Source organism: Callithrix jacchus, chromosome 15 (genome assembly GCF_049354715.1).
Source record: "Callithrix jacchus isolate 240 chromosome 15, calJac240_pri, whole genome shotgun sequence".
NCBI classification, from domain to species: domain Eukaryota; kingdom Metazoa; phylum Chordata; class Mammalia; order Primates; family Cebidae; genus Callithrix; species Callithrix jacchus.
Genome location: NC_133516.1, coordinates 59,333,819 through 59,356,216, shown reverse-complemented (window position 1 = coordinate 59,356,216; position 22,398 = coordinate 59,333,819). Strand labels below are relative to the sequence as shown.

Sequence of the window (22,398 nt, the reverse complement as noted above, 5' to 3'; positions counted from 1 at the left end):
AGTCTTACCAATACAAACTTATTAACCTCTAACTTCAGCTTTTGAAGCATGAAATAAAAGAACCTTAGTGACCATAAGATTAATCCCACTGAATACATAAATAAGGAACTGAGCTTAGTGAAGCTGAATTGCCCAAGATCCCACAGCTTATAGGAGCAAGATCAGGCTCTGAAACAGTTGTTCAACACTGCTGGCCCTTAGTGTGATGGCCTAATAGGATAAGATACTATCCCCTTTGTTGTAATTTGGTCATTTTTGCTATGAGATTTGAAGGAATGTGTGTCTGTGCATGTATTTGTGTGTAGCTTAGACAAGCATTAACAGCGTTAGGAGTCAATATTATACCCATTAATTAATCTTTCTTAAATGGTCAGTAATCCTTTTTAAGTCCAAGGATGGTCCACATAAATTAAACTCTGTAATGGCACAGGATCATTGGCCACTGGGTAACCAAATACAAATCACATTATTAACATGGAATTACCAAAGTATAAATCCCTAAAAGAATCAAATAAATTGCTAATTTTCCAATATATGATATACACACTAAATTAAAAGGTATTAAAACAGAGAACTTTGTACAAAATAAAAAGGTATTAGGTTGATTAACTTAAAAAATGACTATGAGAATCTTTCTAACAAAAACAAGGCCAACTGATAATTAAAAATGAGAACATATAAAATAATTTATACAGGAGAAAGTTAGGTTCCAAAATGCACAGTTTGGCAACATTAGGATTTTTAACATAGCAAAATATATACACTTCCTTAAAAATCACGAAAGATTTAAAGCCAAATACATAGCTGAAGGCAAAGCACTAAATACACTGAAGATTGTATTTAGCAATTCAGGTAACAAATTTAAGATATTTTCTAAGACTTGTTTAATTTTTTAAAAATCTATAATTTTAATATACATTAGCAAATGAAATGTTATTATTATAATTTTTCTATTATTCATTTTATTTGAAAATAATTTTTGGACTATAATTACATTAAAATTCACCTACTATCTTATAGTTTAATATAAAATATATTGCTGTTACATTATTTATATATATTTATATAAGATTTAGCTAACAATTCAATAATTTGTAAGGAAAAGTAATCCCGTCAATATCACTAATCAAAACTGTTATACAATTCTAAAAGATAATAAATATTTATGTATTCTATCACCATATAATTATTTACTTATTTAAATAAAGTGGTACATATTCCAAAATATATTACTCCTCAAGTTCAGTTGTTCATAGCCTGAAAATTTTAAAAATGAACTTGACAATGAGGAACAAACCTAGACTCTTTTTTTTAAGTTGTCATTTACTCTCCAGGGTTATCAGTTGTTTTATAAAAACATCTCAATGACAAGTTACATTAGAAGATGTTCTTTACTCAATTTACAGAGGACCTGAATGTATTATGATATTTTATAATCTGTTTAATAAGTTACCCTGATGATCAAGAAAATTATCACAGTAAATCTATTTCAAAAACAGCCTATAGGCTGATTTAAGTCTGAATATCTGAAGCAAGCAAAATTAATTATTTAATCTTCATGTGAAAGTCAAACTCTGTCTCACTTGAAATTAAGGGATAAATTTCCTAAAATGATAAAGAATAACAATATTCATTCCTTACAAACTACATGAAAACAACTCCCTTCTTATCACTGACAGTTTCTTTAAAATCCCTGCCAAACTTTTAGAACAGAACTAAAATATTTTTTAAAACATGAAATCTAACCTTCAAAAAGTTTATATTAAATAAGTTAGATAAGTTGCACAACAATTATAAAGCTTTTAAATGGCATAAGAGCGATCCAAGATTTACAAATTCCTCTCTTCTTTTACTCTCAAAGATTCTGCACTAAACCTTTCTCCCTTTTTGCTTTTCCTTCTGTTTCTGTTTCTGAGACAGTGTCTTGCTCTGTCGCTGAGGCTGGAGTACAGTGGTGGGTTATAATTCACTGCAGCTTTAACTCCTGGCCTCAGCGATCCTCTGGCTTCATCCTCTGGAGTTTCTGGGACTACAAGCATGAGCAATGGCATCCAGCTTACAGTAAACCTTTCTAAATTTAAACTCCATGTGATATCCTGCCTCCCTTTCACCCCCCTATGTAGCCAATCCACCACTACGTGGAAAACATTTTACTTCATTCACATCTCTTCATCTTCTTCACCACCACCTCCCCACAACTTACCACTCCTGACTTCACCTACTTTAGTAGCTAGTATGATCATCGCTCCTATCTCAACCCTCTTCAGATGCTTCACTGTCTTCCCATTACTCATAGAGAAAAGCCAAAGTTCTTTAATTGGCCTACAAATCCCTGCATTGCCTGGCCTTTGCCAGATATCCCCACCGTCTCATCCTCTACCATCCTCCATGTTGCTCTCTGCAGTCCAGCTACACTGAAGAAGTTTCAATTCTTAAAATGTGCCATGCTCCATCCATTTAAGGGTGTTTGTATGTACTCTTTCTTCTGGCATGCTCTCTCTCTTAACCCTCTTCTACCTACTCATTCTATCTCCCTACTTGATATGTGATCTCCCTTGCTATCTCCTTCTCTTTTATGATTGTGATTTGTGACTGCAGCCTTAACTGCCCACTAAATGAAGGTGGCATCCTGACCTCTAGTATAAATCCTGACATCCAATATTGGTGAGTGAAATTAAAGTGAATAAATAAAAATGATTGTTCAATGACATCCTTTTTTAATGTTCCATTTGGATCCAAGCATGGCTCATGTTGCATTCCCAAGAGAAATAGTTAACATTATTTCTGATTCCCAAAACAAAAAGTATTGGGTTTAATAACAACCTTTTAAAAATGTTCACTGCTTCTTGAAGACTAAAACAAAACAAGCTATTGACTCTTCGCATGTAATTCAATGAAGTGAACACAGCAGGTGTTGAATATATGTGTATAGAATAAAGTCAGTTTCACTTTATAGGACTTTTCAATTTACAATATGTTTCCATGCACACATCATTTAGACTTTGTGTCAAGCATTCATTGCGCATCTAATGGTATTATCTCAGTTCACAGATAAGGAAGTAAGAGAGGTTCAGTGGGTGGCCTATGGTTTCACTGCTAATTAGCAGAGTGGACTCTCCTATCTTCAGCTCCTCTGCACTTCCTGCCAAATACCAGAGTTTTATCAATGACCCAGAGGATATAAACTTAACAACTGCTCCCAGTGAAACTATCCTTTAACTTAATAATGATTATATTGCTGCTACATAGCATTTTCATAATATATGTACAACTTAAAGTACTTCATATCTACAGAAGCACTCACTTATCCCTCAAAACACAACTTGACCAACCTCAATTTCCTGAACCCTTTTCCACTGAATTAAGATAGCCCACTGCTGTATTTCGTATAATAACATTTCTACTTGCACTAAATTTTTTGACTGGTTTACTGAAATCTTTCCCTCAACTACACTGTATGTGCACTGAAGCAAAATAATGTCTTGTATTTGTATTCCAGCACTTAGGACAATGCCTCTCTCAGAGTGGCCACTGAAAACCAGGTTGTTAAGTAGATGTATTGTAATAGTAAATAAACGAGTAAATGATGGTAAATAAATGAATTAGTTCAAGAATATGCATAGTACAAGATGTTCTTGTGACTTCTAAATTAACAAAATTTGCAATCTAGTGGGATCATTTTACTGAAATCTAGTTCTCTAGTTGGCATAATAAACATTAATCAAAATACATGATCAAGTATTCATCATATAAGATAGCAAAGCTCTTCTTACTAAAGAGTTAACAGACAACAAAATTTACATTGGGGAGAAATCTTATTTTAAGCAGAGAGAAGATTTCAAAAATTTATAAAAACAATTATAGGAATTATACAAAATGGGGAAAAAATAAAAAGATATCAAATGTGTTAATGTCAAAATTTTAAAAGATTAAATATTTACTGTAGCATGTTGAAAACAGGCTAAGATATTCCCTTCCTGGATAGATATTTGAAGTTTTGTGTTTGTAACTGCATCAGAGTTAGTGTGGATAGTAATAAGCTGCTTAACCTAAGTAGTTTTTAGGTTATGATACTATGCATAATCCTAGTATACGTAACATAGATAAATGTACAAATTGATAATGTTGACATCATTACATGTAAAACTAGTCACAATAATTATTTATTTTATATTCTATTCAAAAGACAAATAGAACAGGCAAAAATAAGTCCTTTTTGTCTCTGAAATGTATAAACTTATGGGTCTTCTCTGCCATTTGGTTCTTTTATTAGTTCTGAGCAAGCTCTGAGACAGCAGATCTTATGTATCCCACAGATAAGCCAAGATAAATGAGAACTCAATTTTTCCAAGTAAGTATGGCCTTTTTTCCCCAGAAAAATAAACTCAGTGCAATACTATTCAAAGCAAGTGAATAGATTTTGTCAAAGCTTCAAACAACAAGAAAGGCAAGTTTCTGGTCTCCAGTTAGCATAAACTTGAATCTTCTGTGAGTGAGAAAATACTGAAAATAAAATCACATGTTCCTCTGGCAAAGAAATGGGTGTGACTTCCTAAACAAGAGAAAAAGAGAAGACAGGGACAAAAAAGAGAAATATGCTGTTTGTGAGGATCACACTCATAAAATGATCAAGCTTCTTTTGGAATAGCTGAAAAAGATTAAAATAAAATTTCTTTATGACAAAGGCAATCAACAATGCATTTGCCTCATGCTAAAGAAAATAATTTTACTTTTTCCCAACTCTAGGTATTGTACCCAATCCTGCTACTTTCATAAAAGGGCATTTAATGAATTTTCTTAATAGAATCATCAGCATAAATCCCCATCAACAATTTCTTGGTCCAGTGTCTGGAATAAAGGCAAATAAGATAAGTAGCTCTGTGTATAAATGAGATGAGCAGAGACTAATTCTAAAAACTGATGAAATTTGTAAGTCTTAGCCCGATATGATGAAAAACTTGTAGAGGTTCAGTCAGGGTGGTGGGAAAAATTGTAAAATAGATGCAAACCTTCTTGGAAAGCCAGGAGGATTTGCAAAAGCCTTGGGAAGGAATGAGCCAAAGGCAGTGGTTCTTACCTAGAGGAAATTAGGCAGAAAGGAACGTAAGAGAGTTTATCTAAAGAGCTTGTTTACTCATGTGGTCCTAAGACAGACCTTTGAACATGTATGGGCATGTGGGCACATGACTGCTCCCTACTGGGGTGGGGGCAAACAATATTATTACCAATAAATGGTATTTGCTTTAGGCCTCCGAACATGGCCTTTATTTAATCATTTGTAGGACTGCTCTCTCCAGAAAAGGCAACTATGTTAATTATCCACAGGTATGTTGATTCAAAGCCTCTGTCATTAAATCTATACTGAATAAATGCCTAGAGTGCCAGCTGGTCAGGGCCTCGGCTGCTGACTCTTTATAGCACTCTTCTCAGTGTCTGTAAGTGGCCCAGACCCCCAACCCACTCTTCCACTGGATATTTGTGTCTGAGTGCATTTGTTCATCCATCACTGGGTCCAGGTCTGCTGGTTGGACTCAACAGAAACTTCTTTTTTTAGCTTTTTTTTTTTTTAAATGAAGTTTCGCTCTTGTTGCCCAGGTTGGAGTGCCATGGTGTGAACTTGGATAACTGAAACCTCTGCCTCCCAGGTTCAAGCAATTCTCCTGCATCAGCCTCCCAAGTAGCTGGGATTACAGGTGTGCACTACCCCATCTAGCTAATTTTGTATTTTTAGTAGAGATGGGGGTTTCACCATTTTGGTCAGGCTAGTCTAGAACTCCTGACCTCAAGTGATCCACCCACCTCAGCCTCCCAAGAAAATTTCTTAAATGCATATCCATTACTGGTTTTCTTGCTAAAAGGCAGGTGGCCATTTCAAAATCTACCAGACAAATTATCAGCTGAAAACAAGGAAAAATTACTAGATACCTGACAAAGCAAGGAATTATATGGCATTGCTGGAATCATGAAGAAACATTACCAATACTAATTGCATAAAGTAGATTTTCCAGGTGATTCTTTTTGTTTGATTTTCTTCTAGCTTTTGCTATGCTTTTCACTTCTGATTTAAAAAGGGCATGATAAGTCACTGGGCTCAAATTAGAGAGTCCTGACCTCCATTGACTTTCTCGGAAAAGTCTTATAATGAACTTCTTTACCCAAAATTAGAGGAGTAAGCTAGATGACCATCATGTCCCTGTAACAGACAATAACTATGATTTCTGGATGATTCCATTATATGGCTGCTTTTTAAAAATGTTTATTTGGGGTAATGGGGGTGGGCACTGAAATTAGTACCAAGAAGATGGTCTGAAGATTCTCAGCAGATTTGATTTCTCAGACCATCTATGCCTATCCTGGTTCACTAGAAATAATCCTTAAATAAGTGCTATTATTTCTAAATTAAGTAGTATTTGCTAAATAGTATTGGCCTAGTGCAGAACAGCCATCTATATGCTAATCAATACATATAGCCATAAGGGAAAACGTACAATATATCACAAGACTGCAAAAACCAAAAACAGGCAAAGGCTCTTTCATTGATCACTTAAGAGGTTATGTAGAGGCCACAAGGTGGAGTTATGAAGTGTGTTTCTAGTAAAGAATGCCATCTACTGACAATAAAACATTCAATATTCATATAGTTTTATTGAGTGAAGAGTCAACAGTGGATTTCAGACTGGGATCAGTGAAGAATCTGGTATGTAAAAATAAAAGGCTGTCAATTCTTAGGATCCCTTTGGGGTTTCTGTGGGTATATGCTTAATAACTATCTCAAGACAGTTCAGTCTGACCCCCATTTAGGTTAAAAATATAATCAGAACAGTTAACCAGGCTTGAATAGTTCAAATTCTCTTAACAGGTGCCCCATTAACCAATTTCTTATCAGGCACTCAGATTTCTATCAAAAGTGCTCAATCCATTTCAGAGAAGAGAATAGGGACTATTCAGAAAAGTAGAATCTGTCTTCCTGGGTCAAAAACTTCCTCTGTCTCTTCTTTCTACTAAACTTTTCTTATGACTTTCCACTCATAATAAAGTCATTTCATTTGGATCTTGTTAATCCCTTGGTCAAGTCATTATTTAGAGGTAGAGGGTGATAAGAGCTAAGAAAAAGAATTAATCATAATTTAAAAATGTAAATGAAAAACAAATATATTTTCACTCTTAATGTTTTTGTCTGTTGAGCCAGCAAAGACCAAAAGTATTATACTCTTGATAAATGCCTGGGGTAAGATATTCACATACATCTTTGGTGAGTGGCTTCATTAGTACAAATTCTATGGCATTATTTAGCAATATTTATAAAAAGGAAAAACAGCCTAGCTATTTATAGCTATATAGCGTTTAGGCAGCCTGTTACTGGTAGCAATAGCTACCACAATAGGGTTGCTATAAAGATCAAATCAGATAATGTATGGAAAGAATATAGAAAAAAGTTGCATTATACTAGTATTTATAAGCATTGATAAATCTTGTTCATTCTCACGCATTCATTCATCAAACATTTGGAGTACGCTATGTAACACAGTATAGTGGAAAAGCTCTTAAGCTTTGGCACTAGAGATACTTGAGTGTTAAGTTCAACTACTCTGAATGTTTCATATGGCCCTGTAAGGCCTGTAAAATTGGGATCAATTATAATAATTATACTAATTATTTAGCATGTTTAAACAGTTAAATGAGGCACTGACTGTAAAAATTAGCACATTTCCTGGTTCAGGTTATTGTTTTTATTATTATTATTGGATGATGATGATGTATTCAAGGCATTTTAGGAAATACTACAAAATTTCAGACAAGTCTCAGAAGAGAGTCAAATTTGCAAAGGTTTAAGAAAAGTACATGTGTTCGCTATATATATCTGTATCTAAAACATGGTATTTAAATGCTCTCTGGTAAGCTTTGTCAGTTATATTTATTGAAATATATAATTCACACATAATCCTATATGTTAATTTCACAGGAATATGTTGCATTGTGTTAATAAGAAATACCTAAAAGACTAGGAAAAAACACCAAAATCCTTGCAATCTGAATTGCAATTACTATAATTATATCAGGACATAATTGATTGAATAAGCGGAAGAGTACTTTAAATAATTTCTGGCTTTTTATTCTCTTTCTACAGTGAAATTATATTTTAATCATTATCAACCATTCATTTTAGCTATCTAACAAAAAGAAAAAATGAGAAGAAAAACTACATTCATTCGATTTTAACTCAAAATAACCAATTTTATTCTCGTGAGCCTTGGATGTTGCTAAGGTACATTTCTTAAATTATAGTAGCAATTTTTCCCCAGAAATCTTCTAATTTTGTTCCAATCATTGGAGTCATGTTTATGTATCTCCTTACATAGATATACCGCTTCCTCAGAGAACTCTTGAGAATAGAAACTCTTTACTAGATTATTGAATATCAAACAGTGAGATGACTAGCTGGTTAGGTTAAAAACATAAAAAGACATTTACACTTAAACATAAAGGAGATCATCTGAATGACAAAATGTGGGGGAGTTAAGGGGATGGATTAGGGAAACTTCCTCCCAGTCCTTTTCTCTGAGCATCTCTGTGCCTAAGCATGGCAATTTTACTATCTTGCTCTTCAGAGCCAAGCTGTCCTACTTGGTAACCACTACTTGCCAGATGTGACTATTGAGTATTTGCAATGTGGACAGAATGAATGAATTGAAGATTTAGAGCAAAGATTGAGTCAGCAAAGATCAAAGTTTTACACTGATTGGTAAAGTATCTAACTGGTAATTGTTTTAATATTGGTACAGTTGAATGATAATATTTTTTGGCATATTGTGTTAAATAAAATGATTTATTAAATTTCATCTGTTTCATTATATTTTACAGTGTGACTGCAAAAAAAGTTTAAATCATATTTTTGACTCACATCGTATTTATTCATGTTTTTTGAAACAGAGACTCATTTTGTCACCTACACTGAAGTCCAATGGCATGATCACCACTAACAGCAGCCTTGATCCCCTAGGCTCAAGCCATCCTGTCACCTCAGTCTCCAAAGTAACTGGGACTAGAAACATGCAACACCATGCCCAAGTCAATTTTTGTTTTTTGTTTCTATATTGTAGAGACAGGGTGTTTTCTGTGTTGTCCAGGCTGGTCTTGAACTCCTGGGTTCAAGCAATGCATCTGCCTTGACCTGCCAAAGTGCTGGGATTACAGGTGTAAGCCATCGCACCCATGCCTCACATCATGTTTCTATTAAACAGTACAGAAACAGAACATTATTATTCATGATACAGATATATGACATGTATTCTTTTATATGCACTTGTGGGTACTTTGGTGGTTCCAGTGACTAAGTTGGTCTCTAAAAGGAAATAACCCATAATATCTGTACAATTCTGTCTTCACTGGGCATGGGAAGGCTGGTTCATTCCCATTAGGTAGGTCCAATTTTTCTCCTCTCAAATTGAGGCATTGCCCAGCATTGTGCTGAAATTAGAAAGCTTGAGTTCCTGGCTGGTAAAGTTGGACAAATCACCTAAAACTTCTGAGTCCCTCTACTTAGCTGTAAATTTCTTGTTGTCTACCTAAACAACCATAATGCTGTGAAAATCACACAAGATACATATGAGAGCTCTTCAGGTTGTACATACCATGGCACTTGAGGTGGTATTTAGTTTTATACAAATAAATGGCATTTGGAAAAACTGATCATTGGCAACGCATACAAATTGCAGCAAAAATACCATACCTGTGTGGTCAATGCACTGCTGTATAGGACAGGTGGTAGCCGATTTATTCAATCATAAGTTACAACTGGAATTTCTCAGAAATAATAACTTTTCAAAACAAGTAAATAGAGTTGGGATCTCTAACATAGCTTAGCAATGATGACCATAATAGCAGAGTTCAGAATGGAGAAATCCTTTAGGTTAAGAACAGATTAAAATTCCATGATGATGAAGATGATGCTGATTGTTTCCTGACAGTCCATCTCCCTCACTTTCTCAAGCATTCGTGCATCAAACATTTGGAGTATGCTATACAACACAGTATAGTGGAAAAGATCTTAAACTTTGGAGCTAGAGATACTGGAGTGTTAAGTTCAGCTACTCTGAATGTTTTATATGGCCCTGTAAACCCTGTAAAATTGGACTAAATTATTAATAATTATTAGTACTTATTCAGCAGGTTTTAAGACAAGTAAATGAGGCATTGATTATAAAAATTAGCATAATTTCTGATGCATAGTGCTCAGTAAATATTAGTTATAACAATGCTTACTATTATTTATTTACTATGTAAACATGAAGATACTTTAAGACACGGGCTGTCCCCTCAAGATACTATCTAGACTATTATTTTTCAGCTTTGTCTAAGGAAGTTTTAGATTAGATATTTTCAAATACCCAGGGAACTATCTGAATATTAGGCTGTAATTCTAATGTTTAGCACTGTATAATTACAGTCTTGATTTTTATAAGGGTCCACTTAAGAAGCCTCATGACATTTATGAACTGAAGTGCATTTTGCCTAACAGATTTTATTTTATCAGTCTTTTAACACTGGACTTCAGGAGGCTCATGTGGAAAGAGTGGTTCCCTCTGCTACCAATCTCAAAGCTAGGCTAAATATCCTATAAGTTGGACCTTCTTTGAAATCATTTTTTAGTAACACCCAAAACCCATTATCACCACATCCTAATGCAATAATCATTTACTGTGATCCTGTGAGATAAATGATGAAATACATCAATAACTTTTCAACTCCTTTCATAGACCTAGATGAATAAACTTAGTATGAACAACTATCATCTTAGCCTACTTATTTTTTCTACAATAAATGAGTGGCAAGGAATCCCAGAGAAAGGCCCTATAGGCAAATTCTGCAAGACTACGGCGTTAGAGTCCTCAAAATAAAAGTTGCAGCTATTTGTAATCGTTCTTATATATAGCAGAAGCAAATAGGATCCACATAGATGCAGAAACATGATTCTGATATCTTTCATCAAAATGAAGCACTGATTTTCTCCTACTTTGTAGCTATAAATTAATTCGAGATGTCCAAATTTCCATATTCTTGAATAATCACTTTCACATTAATCAACCCTATCCTATTTAATAAATATTAATTGAGTAACAGAAGAAAATCTCATTTTCAAAAGACTCACAATGTTGTTTTTAAATAGGTCTAAATTCTAAGTCCTTCATATATATTACAAGTTGTTGTAAAGATTACACCTAAAACTTAGCTCTCAGTAAGGAAATTATTTAATCATCAGACCCTTAGTCTTCTAATCTGTAAATGAAGATAATAATATGTCTATAATACCATCATTTGATACATTAGAAATAATGTATATAAAGCCAACCCTTTATTACAATCTTATCATTACTGTTGATGATGTTGTTTTCTTTATTTGCTAAGGTAGAGAGATCTGTAAACTTCTTCATAAAGGGTCAGATGATATATATTTTCAGCCTTGCAGGCCATATAATCTCTTCAGAGCTACTTACCTCCACTGTTGTAGTACAAAAATAGCCAATACTTAAATAATTGAGTGATACTGTGTCCCAGTAAAATATTATTTATGGACAATGAAATTTAAATGCTATAAAATTTTACTGTGACATGAAACATTATTATTCTTTTGATTTTTTCCACCACTAAAAATGGTTGGGGGCAACACAAAAAGAATTAGAGAAACAAATTTGGTCAGTGGGCTATGGATAGCCAATTCTTTGGCTAGAGGACTTTGATCAAAATGAATATGAATTAAATATATAATTATTTGGTCAGTTTATTTTAAAAAAAAAATCATTTGTAACAAACTAGAAATGCTTTATACTATATACAAAACCATATTATTTTCATTTAATTAACTTTAAATTATGTTGGTAATCTTTAGAAAAATGAAACATTTTGTTTTCACTATTTATACACCCTTCATTTGCAGATCTTTCCATAATATTTTATTTCTAATATCAAAAGTTCAACTATGGTACTTCAAAGTACTGCAAATAAATTTACTTTGAGTGCTTGTTAAAAATATTGCTTATTTTCCTTACTAAACTAACTGTGGTTTGTGAAACAAACAAATGAATCCAACAATACAGGATATAGAAACAACTTTCAATAAATAGGTCTTCATTTACTATTTAATCCCCTTTCTGCCACCGACTTAAAAGCATCTGCCAGGAAGAGGTGCAAATGCCATATTTCTACAGTTACATAATGTTAATTATAATGGAATTACACTACAAATAAAATCTTAATCATGCTGGCCACTCTTCTCTGTGTTCTTATTACTTACCCACAGACTCCCAATCCATTAAATCTGTGCTGCAGCATTAAAATGGGTGGAAGTGCAGGGAGGGAGAAGATGAATCTGATTTGGTCAAAAGGTCAAGGCATAATAATTTAGTTGAATATGTAAAGTGGGGCATAATCTTTTCATCCTTTTATATCTTATGCTTTTAATGCTGGATTATGTGCAAAATGAATAAGGACACTCAATATTAGTCAGCTATGATGAGACTATGAAGTTGGTTGATGAAAGCACTTAAGGATGGGCTGTTGAGGTTCATATTACTTGCTCTCCTGGCATCAACTTAAAGAGTTTAGGTCTATTTACCTAGCATTCCTAATCTATCCATATTTCATCATCTGCCAACTTGTCTTCTTGAATGTATTCACAATGAAAAGTAAAAATATAGAAAATATTTATCTTTGTGTAAAGATAAATAATAAAATTTTCAACTCCACAAAATAAATCTCTCCCCTTTTTTATGACATGCCATTGGTCCCCAAATAATTTAAAAATGTCACCATGACTGCATATATCTGTAAATAAATAAATACACAGGTAGTAACAGAATGCAGCATAGAATAGGGTACATTCTATTACATTCTACACAGCAAGACTGACTGGTTTTGTGAGCTCAGTCACTTACATATCTGTGTGACTTTACATAATTTACATGCCATTCTGTGTTTCAATTTCTTCATTTATAAAATGGATAAAATGATCACGGCTACTGCAAAGAGTTATAAAAATTATAGTAGTTAATATTTTTAAAGTTCTTGTAACAGTATCTGGTACATAATAAGAAATATATGCATTTGTTAAATAAAACAAAGGCCAAAATCCTTATTCAATATTATAGTCTATATATTTGCTTCATACTTGCATTTTCATAGGTCAATACTAAATAACTTTTTAGATCTCTGTGAGAAAGAAAGTTTTAACAAACGTAATAACGTTCTTAATAAAGAACCTAATAGTCCTATCCATGATAAATATTTTCCTACGATGAAGGTGCAATGGAAATCTAAGGGTTGTTTGCCTCAGATACCACTACCTCTGCACATAATGAAATGCAATTACAGGGCAATAGGGCACTTATTTCTAAAGCAGCTAATAATTAAGGTGCTGTTAACCAGCAGTGTAAAAGATTTGACTTCCCCACAGTAACCCTGAAAATCTTCCACTTTAGTAGCTCCTGCTCTGGATGTAAAGTCGTTATGCTCAATTCAGTGTTTTTTCCTCTTCCAAAAATCCCCTTAAACTGCTGTTTCCAAACTCACAATTCTTCATCAATAAACATGATAAGATTCTTACAGAGCCCAAATAACAGTATACTACTTTGGTAACTATTATAGAGTGTCAAAATGCAGAGGAGGCAACTCCAACCTTCAAGGATATTATAATCTATCTGGAGAAAGAAAACATAATAACACAAACAAGCAAAAATATAATGGCAACATAAAACCATACAGCAAGGAGGTAAGAATTACACATGTAAAAAAAAGTAAACATGGGTGCCATATTTTGGTGTCTTATATCCACACAATGCTTTTACCAGTATTTTAACAAATTTATTCCTCCCTTCCCACTCTAGTCTGGAAAATAATCCCTGGTAAATAAATTATTGTCTTGGTATTATGGATTACCAAACAGAGCCTCAGAAAAATCTAAGTAAGTTATTTAAGGTCTAAAAGTTAGAGGGAAAGCTATAGCACAGAATCCAGATCCTTGTACTCAAATCTATGATTTTAAAACTACGGTGGGGTCACACTATCCCCTAAAAGGAGAGACCCATAAGATTGAAGTACTTCATGACAACTTCCTAGACAGTAAATGTGAGCCAGTTCATGATGAGTGGGATCAGATGTGGGCAAGCTGATGGCAAAGGAAGGTCACCCCAAATGGGGAATGGTGTCAGGGCAGAAATGAGCAGCAAAAAGTGCAGCACAGTAAAGAAAAAGTTCAGATCAACGACTTTAATTGGAGTGCTTGGGGAAGAGGCCCATGCCAAAAATAATAGAAAAGTCATGAGCTAGTATTGTACATTTTCCACTGGCTGTGCCAGATATGGGGGAGGAGGACCTGGGTTTTAAAGCAATTGCAGTGAGCCTTACCAAGCTAAACTCAAACCTTAGTACTTCTAATATCACTTTATATCTCTTGAATATCTGATATGACTTATAGACTCAGTCAATTTGATTAATTTGGGAATCTCAGTGCCAACTGATATCCCATATTGAGCTGACGGGAGGTACTTCAGTAAATCTTAACATTTACTGGACACTTAGGATGTTAGAAGCATTGTGCTAAAGTCTCCTATGTTACCTCATTTAATCTTCACAACAACCATAGCAGGTGTGTCAAGGATTTCCAAGACCAGCGGTCTACTCAGAGATACACAAGAAGTCACAGGAGTCCGAATCTAAGTTGTACTCATGGAAAAACATATGACAACTGTGCAGTGATGGTACACAGCTGGATAATAAGGGGAAAAGACCCAGGTGAAGTCTGGAGGAATCCATGTGCAAGCTTCCTTATGCTCCCTCCCTCCCTCCCATGAGGTGGTCTCACAGACTGTAACAAAAATGCAGCAACACATGTGGACTATTTCCGTCCAGGAATGCCTATTAGGGACTCAGTGCTCAGGTGGGTATTTTTTGAGAGGAGCAGGTGAGGGAGGAGAAGCTGGTCACATAGGTATGCTCTGCCTACTGTTGATATTCAGGACACATCACCCCAAAATATGACTGTAGAAGACCAGAATATGCCACCCTGAAATATATTTCTTTGGCATATATTTGGCTGGTTATTCTAAGAAACTGAAGCCACAGGAGTAGCTCTGAAAAGCTATTCTTTGGTAAAAGAAACTTACACCTATAAAAGAAATCTAAGTTAGTAAAAATATCTCTATGAGGGCTAGTCCAGAAACTTTTATTATCTGAAAGACATTTATCTGCATAAGAAGATACCCTGTATTCACCTCACCCTCCTATATCTTTTCTCTCCACACCTACCCACCTGCCAAGAAGCCCCAAATTCCTAACTCTTTCTGTAAGCTCAGGACACTAAGCTTTAATCATCCGACCCTTCTACAAGTTGTGGAACCCCATTTTGTGGGAGGGCTGCACTTACTTAGGTTTTTTTCTCCTGTTAACCAGCCTTGTGTCAATTTAATTTGTAACCTAGCCAAAGAACCTAAAAGGGAAGAGGGAAGCCATTTTCCCTCCCCTACACTACCATATACTACAATTCCACCCTCCCAGAAGGATGCAGGCAAGCAGCAAAAAACACACTGTACAGTCTAGGCATGGTGATTCACTCTTATCCGTAAGGGAGAATTTTATATCAGTACCAGCCGTGATCCCAGATGCCAGCCAAGGGACATTCCCATAAGCCGGCCTCTCTACGAATAGCATTCTCAGGCCTACTCTGTCAACTTGTTTCTACAAAGGAGTTAATAATAATTATTACTCCACAGAGATGGAGCAACTGAGGCCAGAAACATTAAGTAGTTCACCGAGGGTCCTAAATATTCTAAAAATCAGACAGTGTGTCATCTTGACATCTCCTTTAAAAAGACACTGTGGTAAGGGCTTATATATAAGAAGTTTACGGCTGGGTATGGTGGCTCATGCCTGTAATCCCAGCACTTTGGGAGGCCGAGGCGGACAGATCACAAGGTCAAGAGATCAAGACCATCCTGGCCAACATGGTGAAACCCCATCTCTACTAAAAATACAAAAATTAGCTGAGCGTGTTGGCACGCACCTGTAGTCCCAGCTACTCGGGAGGCTGAGGCAGGAGAATTGCTTGAACCCGGGAGGCAGACGTTGCAGTGAGCCGGGATTGTGCCACTGCCTTCCAGCATGGCACCTGGCAATGGAGCAAGACTGTCTCAAAAAAAAAAAAAAAAGTTTAGTTTTAGCGGGGATACCAGGAAGTAGAATGGGGAGGGATATGTGGAGGGACGCCTAGAAAACATGAGAAAAGCAGGGATGGAAAGCTAATCCAAGCGAGGGTTATTAAACTGGTTACCACTATGGGTGCCCAGAGGGCAACTGGATAGTACAGTGTAAAAATACCTTCCAAGTTGTCCACCTAGAGCAGTGAAGAAAAGAAGTGTCTTTACTTACTGGTTCTCCATTCCTCTTTGGCGAAGGTTCCCAGAAGCTATTAAATCTCAATATTTGGTAAACCCCAACACAGAAAACAAGCCCTGAGGCAGAACACAACCTGATTTTGCAGCTAAGGTGGGAGCCAAAATTTGCATGCAGAGAATGCAAAATGGAGCATAAAACATGTTAGCACAAGCAATATGACTTCCCTGTGATATACTTAGGTCATCATGGTGGGCTTCCGTTAGATTCCTTTATGATGGATTAGAAGTCTGTAGTGGCTTTTAGGGGTTAGGGAAGGGAATAAATAACGTGGATAAACATGATGGTGGTAATTCCAGTGTTTGTTTAGTTTAGAGGGAGAATGACAAAATGAAAATCTAACTTACAAATTCCATGCATCTCAGCATTCTCCTCAGGAAGCACATTTGATAAGGCTAACAATAGTTTATTTATAAAGATAAATTTTACTAGGGAGTCTGAATCTAACTCACTTTTCTGTTTGGTACCCTGTGTGTGTGTGTGTGTTTGTGTGTGTGTGTGTGTGTGTGTGTGTGTGTGTGTATAAATTCCTATACCTCTTAAGAATTTTATTGAGATATAATTCACATAATATATAATTCACCCCTTTAAAGTACACAATTCATGCATTGGTTCTCTATTTTTTAAAAAATTAAAAATAAAGTATACGATTCAATGGTTCTTAGTATTTTCCAAGCGTCATTGAACCATCACCACTATCCAATTTCAGAATATTTTCACCTCCACAGTCAGCCCTACATACTTTACTCCCATGTTTTCTTTGGAGTCACTGCCTATTCTCCTCTCCTCCCAGCCCCTGGAAACGACTTACCTACTTTCTGTCTCTATGGATTTGCCTAATCTGGGCATGTCATATAAAAAGTATCATATAATATGTGATCTTTGGTGGCTATTTTCTCTTACTTAGCAGAATGTTTCCAAAGTTTATCCATGTTGTAGTACATCAGTACTCCTCTTCATTACTGAATAGCATTCCATTATATGGATATATACACATTTTGTGTACGAACTTATCAGTTAATGGACAACTGGATTGATTCCACTTGTTGACAACTATGAATCCTTGCTATAAACATTCATACACAAGTTTTAATGTTAATGGATGTTTTCATTTCTCTTGGATATATACCTAGCAGTGGCATTACTGGGCAAAATGGTAACTCTATTCTAACATTTTAAGAAATTGTTAAGATGTCTACTAAATTGGCTGCATTATTTTATCATTCTACCAGCTGTGTATGAGTGTTTCAATTTTGGCACATTTTGCTTATTATTTAAAAAGACTTATTACTGTCTTTTTGTTATAGCCATCCTAGTGAGAGTAACCGGTACCTCATTATGATTTTTATTTGCATTTTCCTGATGACTAATCATTTTGAGCATCATTTCACATGCCTCCTGGCTACTAGTATATCTTCCCTGAAGCTGTGCCTATTCAAACCCTTTGCCATGTTTTAACTTGGTTATTATTCTTGTTATTGTTGAATTGCAAGAGATTTATATATTCTAGATACAAGTCCCATATCAGCTCTATATGGACAAATATTTTCTCCAACTCCTTGGGTTGCCTTTTATTGCTTTAATGGCAGCCTTTGAAACATTTTTTTAAAATTTTGATAAAGTGCAATCTACCTTTTTATTTTGTCTTATCTAAAGAGAATGCCTAATCCAACATCATGAAGATTTTCTCCCATGTTGTCTTCTCTTTTGACTTTTATATTTAGATGAATTATAATTAATTTTAAGTTAGTATTTGTATATGGTGTGACATAGGGGTCTGAGATATCTTGAGCTATATATCAGCTAAAAGAAAGAAATGTTAATGTAAATGAAAAATTTAACCTAAAATCTGGATGGAACATATCTCAAAATAATAAAAGCTATTTATGACAAACACACAGCCAATATCATACTGAATGAGCAAAAACTAGAAGCATTCCCTTTAAAAACTGGCACTAGACAAGGATTCCCTCTCTCACCACTCTTATACAATATAGTATTGGAAGGTCTAGCCAGAGTAATTAGTCAAGAAAAAGGAAAAAAGGGCATTCAATTAAGAAAAGAAGTCCAATTGTCCCTATTTGCAGATGACATGATTGCATAGATGACCCCATCATCTCAGCCCAAAACCTTCTTAAGCATAGGTGACTTTGGCAAAGTCTTAGGCTACAAAATCAATATGCAGAAAGCACAAGCATTCCTATACACCAGCAATAGACAAACAGAGAGCCAAATCATGAGTGAACTCCCATTTACAATTGCTACAAAGTGAATAAAATACCTAGGAATACAACCAACAAAGGATATAAAAGATCTCTTCAAGGAGAACTACAAACCACTGCTCAAGGAAATAAGAGAGGACACAAACAGATGGAAAAACATTCCATGCTTATGGTTAGGAAGAATCAATATTGTGAAAATGGCAATACTGTCCAAAGTAATTGATAGAATTAATGCTATCCCCATCAAGCTACCATTGACCTTCTTTACAGAACTGGAAAAAGTCACTTTAAACTTCATATGGAACCAAAAGAGAGCCTGCATAGCCAAGATGATCCTAAGCAAAAAGAACAAAGCTGGAAGCATCACACTACCTGACTTCAAACTATACTGCAAGGCTACAGTAACCAAAACAGCATGTTACTGGAACAGAACAGATACCTCAGAAATAACACCACACATCTACAACTATCTGATCTTTGACAAACTGGACAAAAACAAGCAATGAGAAAAGGATTCTCTGTTTAATAAATGGTGTCAGGAAAACTGTACAGCCATATGCAGGAAGCTCAAATTGGAACTCTTTCTTACACCTTATATAAAAATTAACTCCAGATGAATTAAAGATTTAAACATAAGAACAAACACCATAAAAACCCTAGAAGAAAACCTAGGCAATATCATTCAGGACATAGGCATAGGCAAGGACTACATGACTAAAGCACCAAAAGCAATGGCAACAAAAACCAAAATAGACAAATGGGATCTAATTAAACTCCACAGCTTCTGCACAGCAAAACAAACATCATTAGAGTGAACTGGCAACCAGCAGAATGGGAAAAAAATATTTGCAATGTACCCATCTGACAAGGGCTAATATCCAGAATCTACAAAGAACTAAAGCAGATTTACAAGAAAAAAAATCAAACAAACCCATTCAAAAGTGGGCAAAGTATATGAATTGACACTTTTCAAAAGAAGACATATATGTGGCCAACAAACATATAAAAAAATGCTCCTCAGTATTGATCATTAGAGAAATGCAAATCAAAACCACATGGAGATACTGTCTCATGCCAGTTAGAATAGTGATCATTAAAAAATCTGGAGACAACAGGATGTGGAGAAAGAGGAACACTTTTACATTGTTGGTGGGAGTGTAAATTAGTTCAATCATAATGGAAGACAGTGTGGCGATTCCTCAAGGATCTAGAAACAGAAATTCCATTTGACCTAGCAATCCCATTACTGGGTATATACCCAAAGGATTATAAATTGTTCTATTATAAGGATTCATGCATAGATATGTTGGTTGCAGCACTGTTTATGATAGCAAAGACCTGGAACCAACCCAAATGCCCATCAACGATAGACTGGACAAAGAAAATATGGCACATACACACTGTGGAATACTATGCAGCAATAAAAAATGACAAGTTTGTGGATGAATCTAGAAACCATCATTCTCAGCAAACTGACATAAGAACAGAAAATCAAACACCATGTTTTCACTCAGAGGTTGGTGATGAACTATGAGGACACATAGGCACAGGGAAGGGAACAACACTCACTGGGCTAGGTCGGAGGGTGGAGAGGAGGGGAGGGGAGGGACAGCAGGGGTCAAGGAGGATGGGAAAGAAAACACTGGGAGAAATGCCAGTCTTAGGATGCCAGTCTCATTTCTCCCAGTCTCAGGTATAACACTGGGAGAAATGCCAGTCTCAGGGGTGGGTGGCTGGGGTGGAGACAGCAAACCAACATGGCACGTATATACCTATGCAACAGTCCTTAAGGATGCACGATGTGCACATGTACCCCAGAGCCCAAAGTACAATAAGTAAATAAATAAATACCTACAACCAAGACAATAAAACAGAGCATGTATCTCACCAGAAAACAAAAAAATCTGAAATGTAGACGTTTTCAGTCTTTCTCGTGGGGGAAAAGAAAAGTTTCCCTTTACATTAAATTTCCATCTCAACAAACTTCGACAAAAATGCCCACAAATCTGGTAACCATCAATGTTTCCATTCTTTTAGCATAAGGAAGATATTTCACTACAACCAATGGTATTCTGTCAACTATACATAAGATACCTTTCCAAAATTTCTCTATTAGATGTTTCATCAAAATTCCACAGGCAATGACTACTGATAAACAAGATAGAATCACTCAAGCAGGATTATTTAATGGCCCCTCCCCAAACTTTATATTTTGGCTTGAGATGAAGTATTAATATGCATCAAGATTATTCTTTCACCAAATGGACAGAAATATTCACTTTCCATCTTTTTTCTGTTAAAATACTATCAGAAAATCTGAATTCTAATTCTTGTTTTTTTCCAGAATCAGTCTCCTTGGATACCTAGGATATATCCTGAGTTAAAAAGTTAATAATGAAGACAACAATAACAATTAGTAGTATTTTTAGCAACTGGTATTACTTTCTATATACTAGAGTATGGTATCAAGCTCCTTGCAATTAGTATCTACGTAATTATCACAACAATGAGGAGATACCATTATTTCCTTTTTCAGGTTATCAAAAATTGAGGCTTCAAAAGGATAATTGATTTGCTAACACAAGGCTAAAACAGAAGTAAAACAGAACTGAAAGATGGTAAAACAGAATGGAAAGTCCATAGCTTCCATGCAAAAATACTAATGTCATTCATTGCCTTTCTTACATATCTTGACAAAGTAGACAGATACAAATAGTTGAAGACCGGGTAAATTCAATGGAATCAATACCTTGGCTAAGAAACTTTCTCATTTACTGTACTCAATATTCCTGGAAACATATTATGGATAAGGTAGGTATCCTGAGGGGTACAAAATATAAGGAATTTGTCCATTGTTAATTGATATCATAGTGGGAAAGCAAGAAATATCCATACCTACATATAACACAAGGCAGGTGGTTATAATTATGTTCATAGTATGATGAGTGATTTCTGAAGGGAGAGTGTAATTCCAAATAAGAAGATCCAGGGAAACCGAGAAAATGGACAATCTGACACCAGGAATGTGTGATTTGAGCTTCACTTTACAATTGAAGTAGGATATTGATGAAACTAAAAGAACATGACAAAAGAGGAAGATGGTATACCAGAAGGAGGAAAACACTCTGAGTGATGGCAGAGAAGAAATGAGTAGTTGTATTTGTCTAACAGCAAGTAGTGAAATATTGATCAACTCATTTAAACACTTGACCTGAATGAGCAAAATATATATATATATTTTCTTGGGTAATAGGAAATAGAAAGAGATTCTGAAACAAATGAGATGTGAGAAGTTATTTATCATAGGGAAATGAATAGAAGCATTGCTTGAATTTGGCAAAGCAAATTCCATTAAGTTTAATGTCTGTATTTCTGAAAAAATGCCATCTTTTGCTGCGAACATTTGATGGCTTAAGATCCAGCTCAAAAAAAAATCATAAAAAATAATGCTCATATTAGGCTGAAATGTTAATAATGATTATGAGTTCTAAGTAAATAAACAAATCAGGTATATATTACCTCACCATAATTAAAACAAAAATAAAGCCAATATTTTATATTTTATTATTGATATAAGACTAAATTAGAGAATGTTTCAACAGAACATGATTGAGAAAACATGTAACAATAACACCAAAACTCTAGGAGAGGTTGTTTAGTAATCACTTCCGTGGATAACTGAGAGGGCCTCAAAATAATAAACAGGAAAAGAATGCAATGGCCTGAAAAATCG

The 22,398-nt window shown here is 35.0% G+C and overlaps 1 protein-coding gene across 9 annotated transcripts in view; it reads right to left on the bottom strand.

Annotated features, from left to right (window-relative positions):
• Positions 1-22,398, bottom strand: part of CNTN4 (contactin 4) — a 994,033-nt gene that overhangs the window by 847,467 nt on the left and 124,168 nt on the right. For 2 of the 9 annotated variants that reach the window (XM_078351513.1, XM_078351514.1), the window contains exon 2: positions 16,055-16,176. The exons of the other annotated variants lie outside the window; for them this stretch is intronic. In XM_078351513.1, coding sequence (XP_078207639.1) covers positions 16,055-16,154 — 100 coding nt within the window. In that variant the 5' untranslated portion in view covers positions 16,155-16,176. The remainder of the gene's footprint in view (positions 1-16,054; positions 16,177-22,398) is intronic. 9 annotated transcript variants of the gene reach the window in all.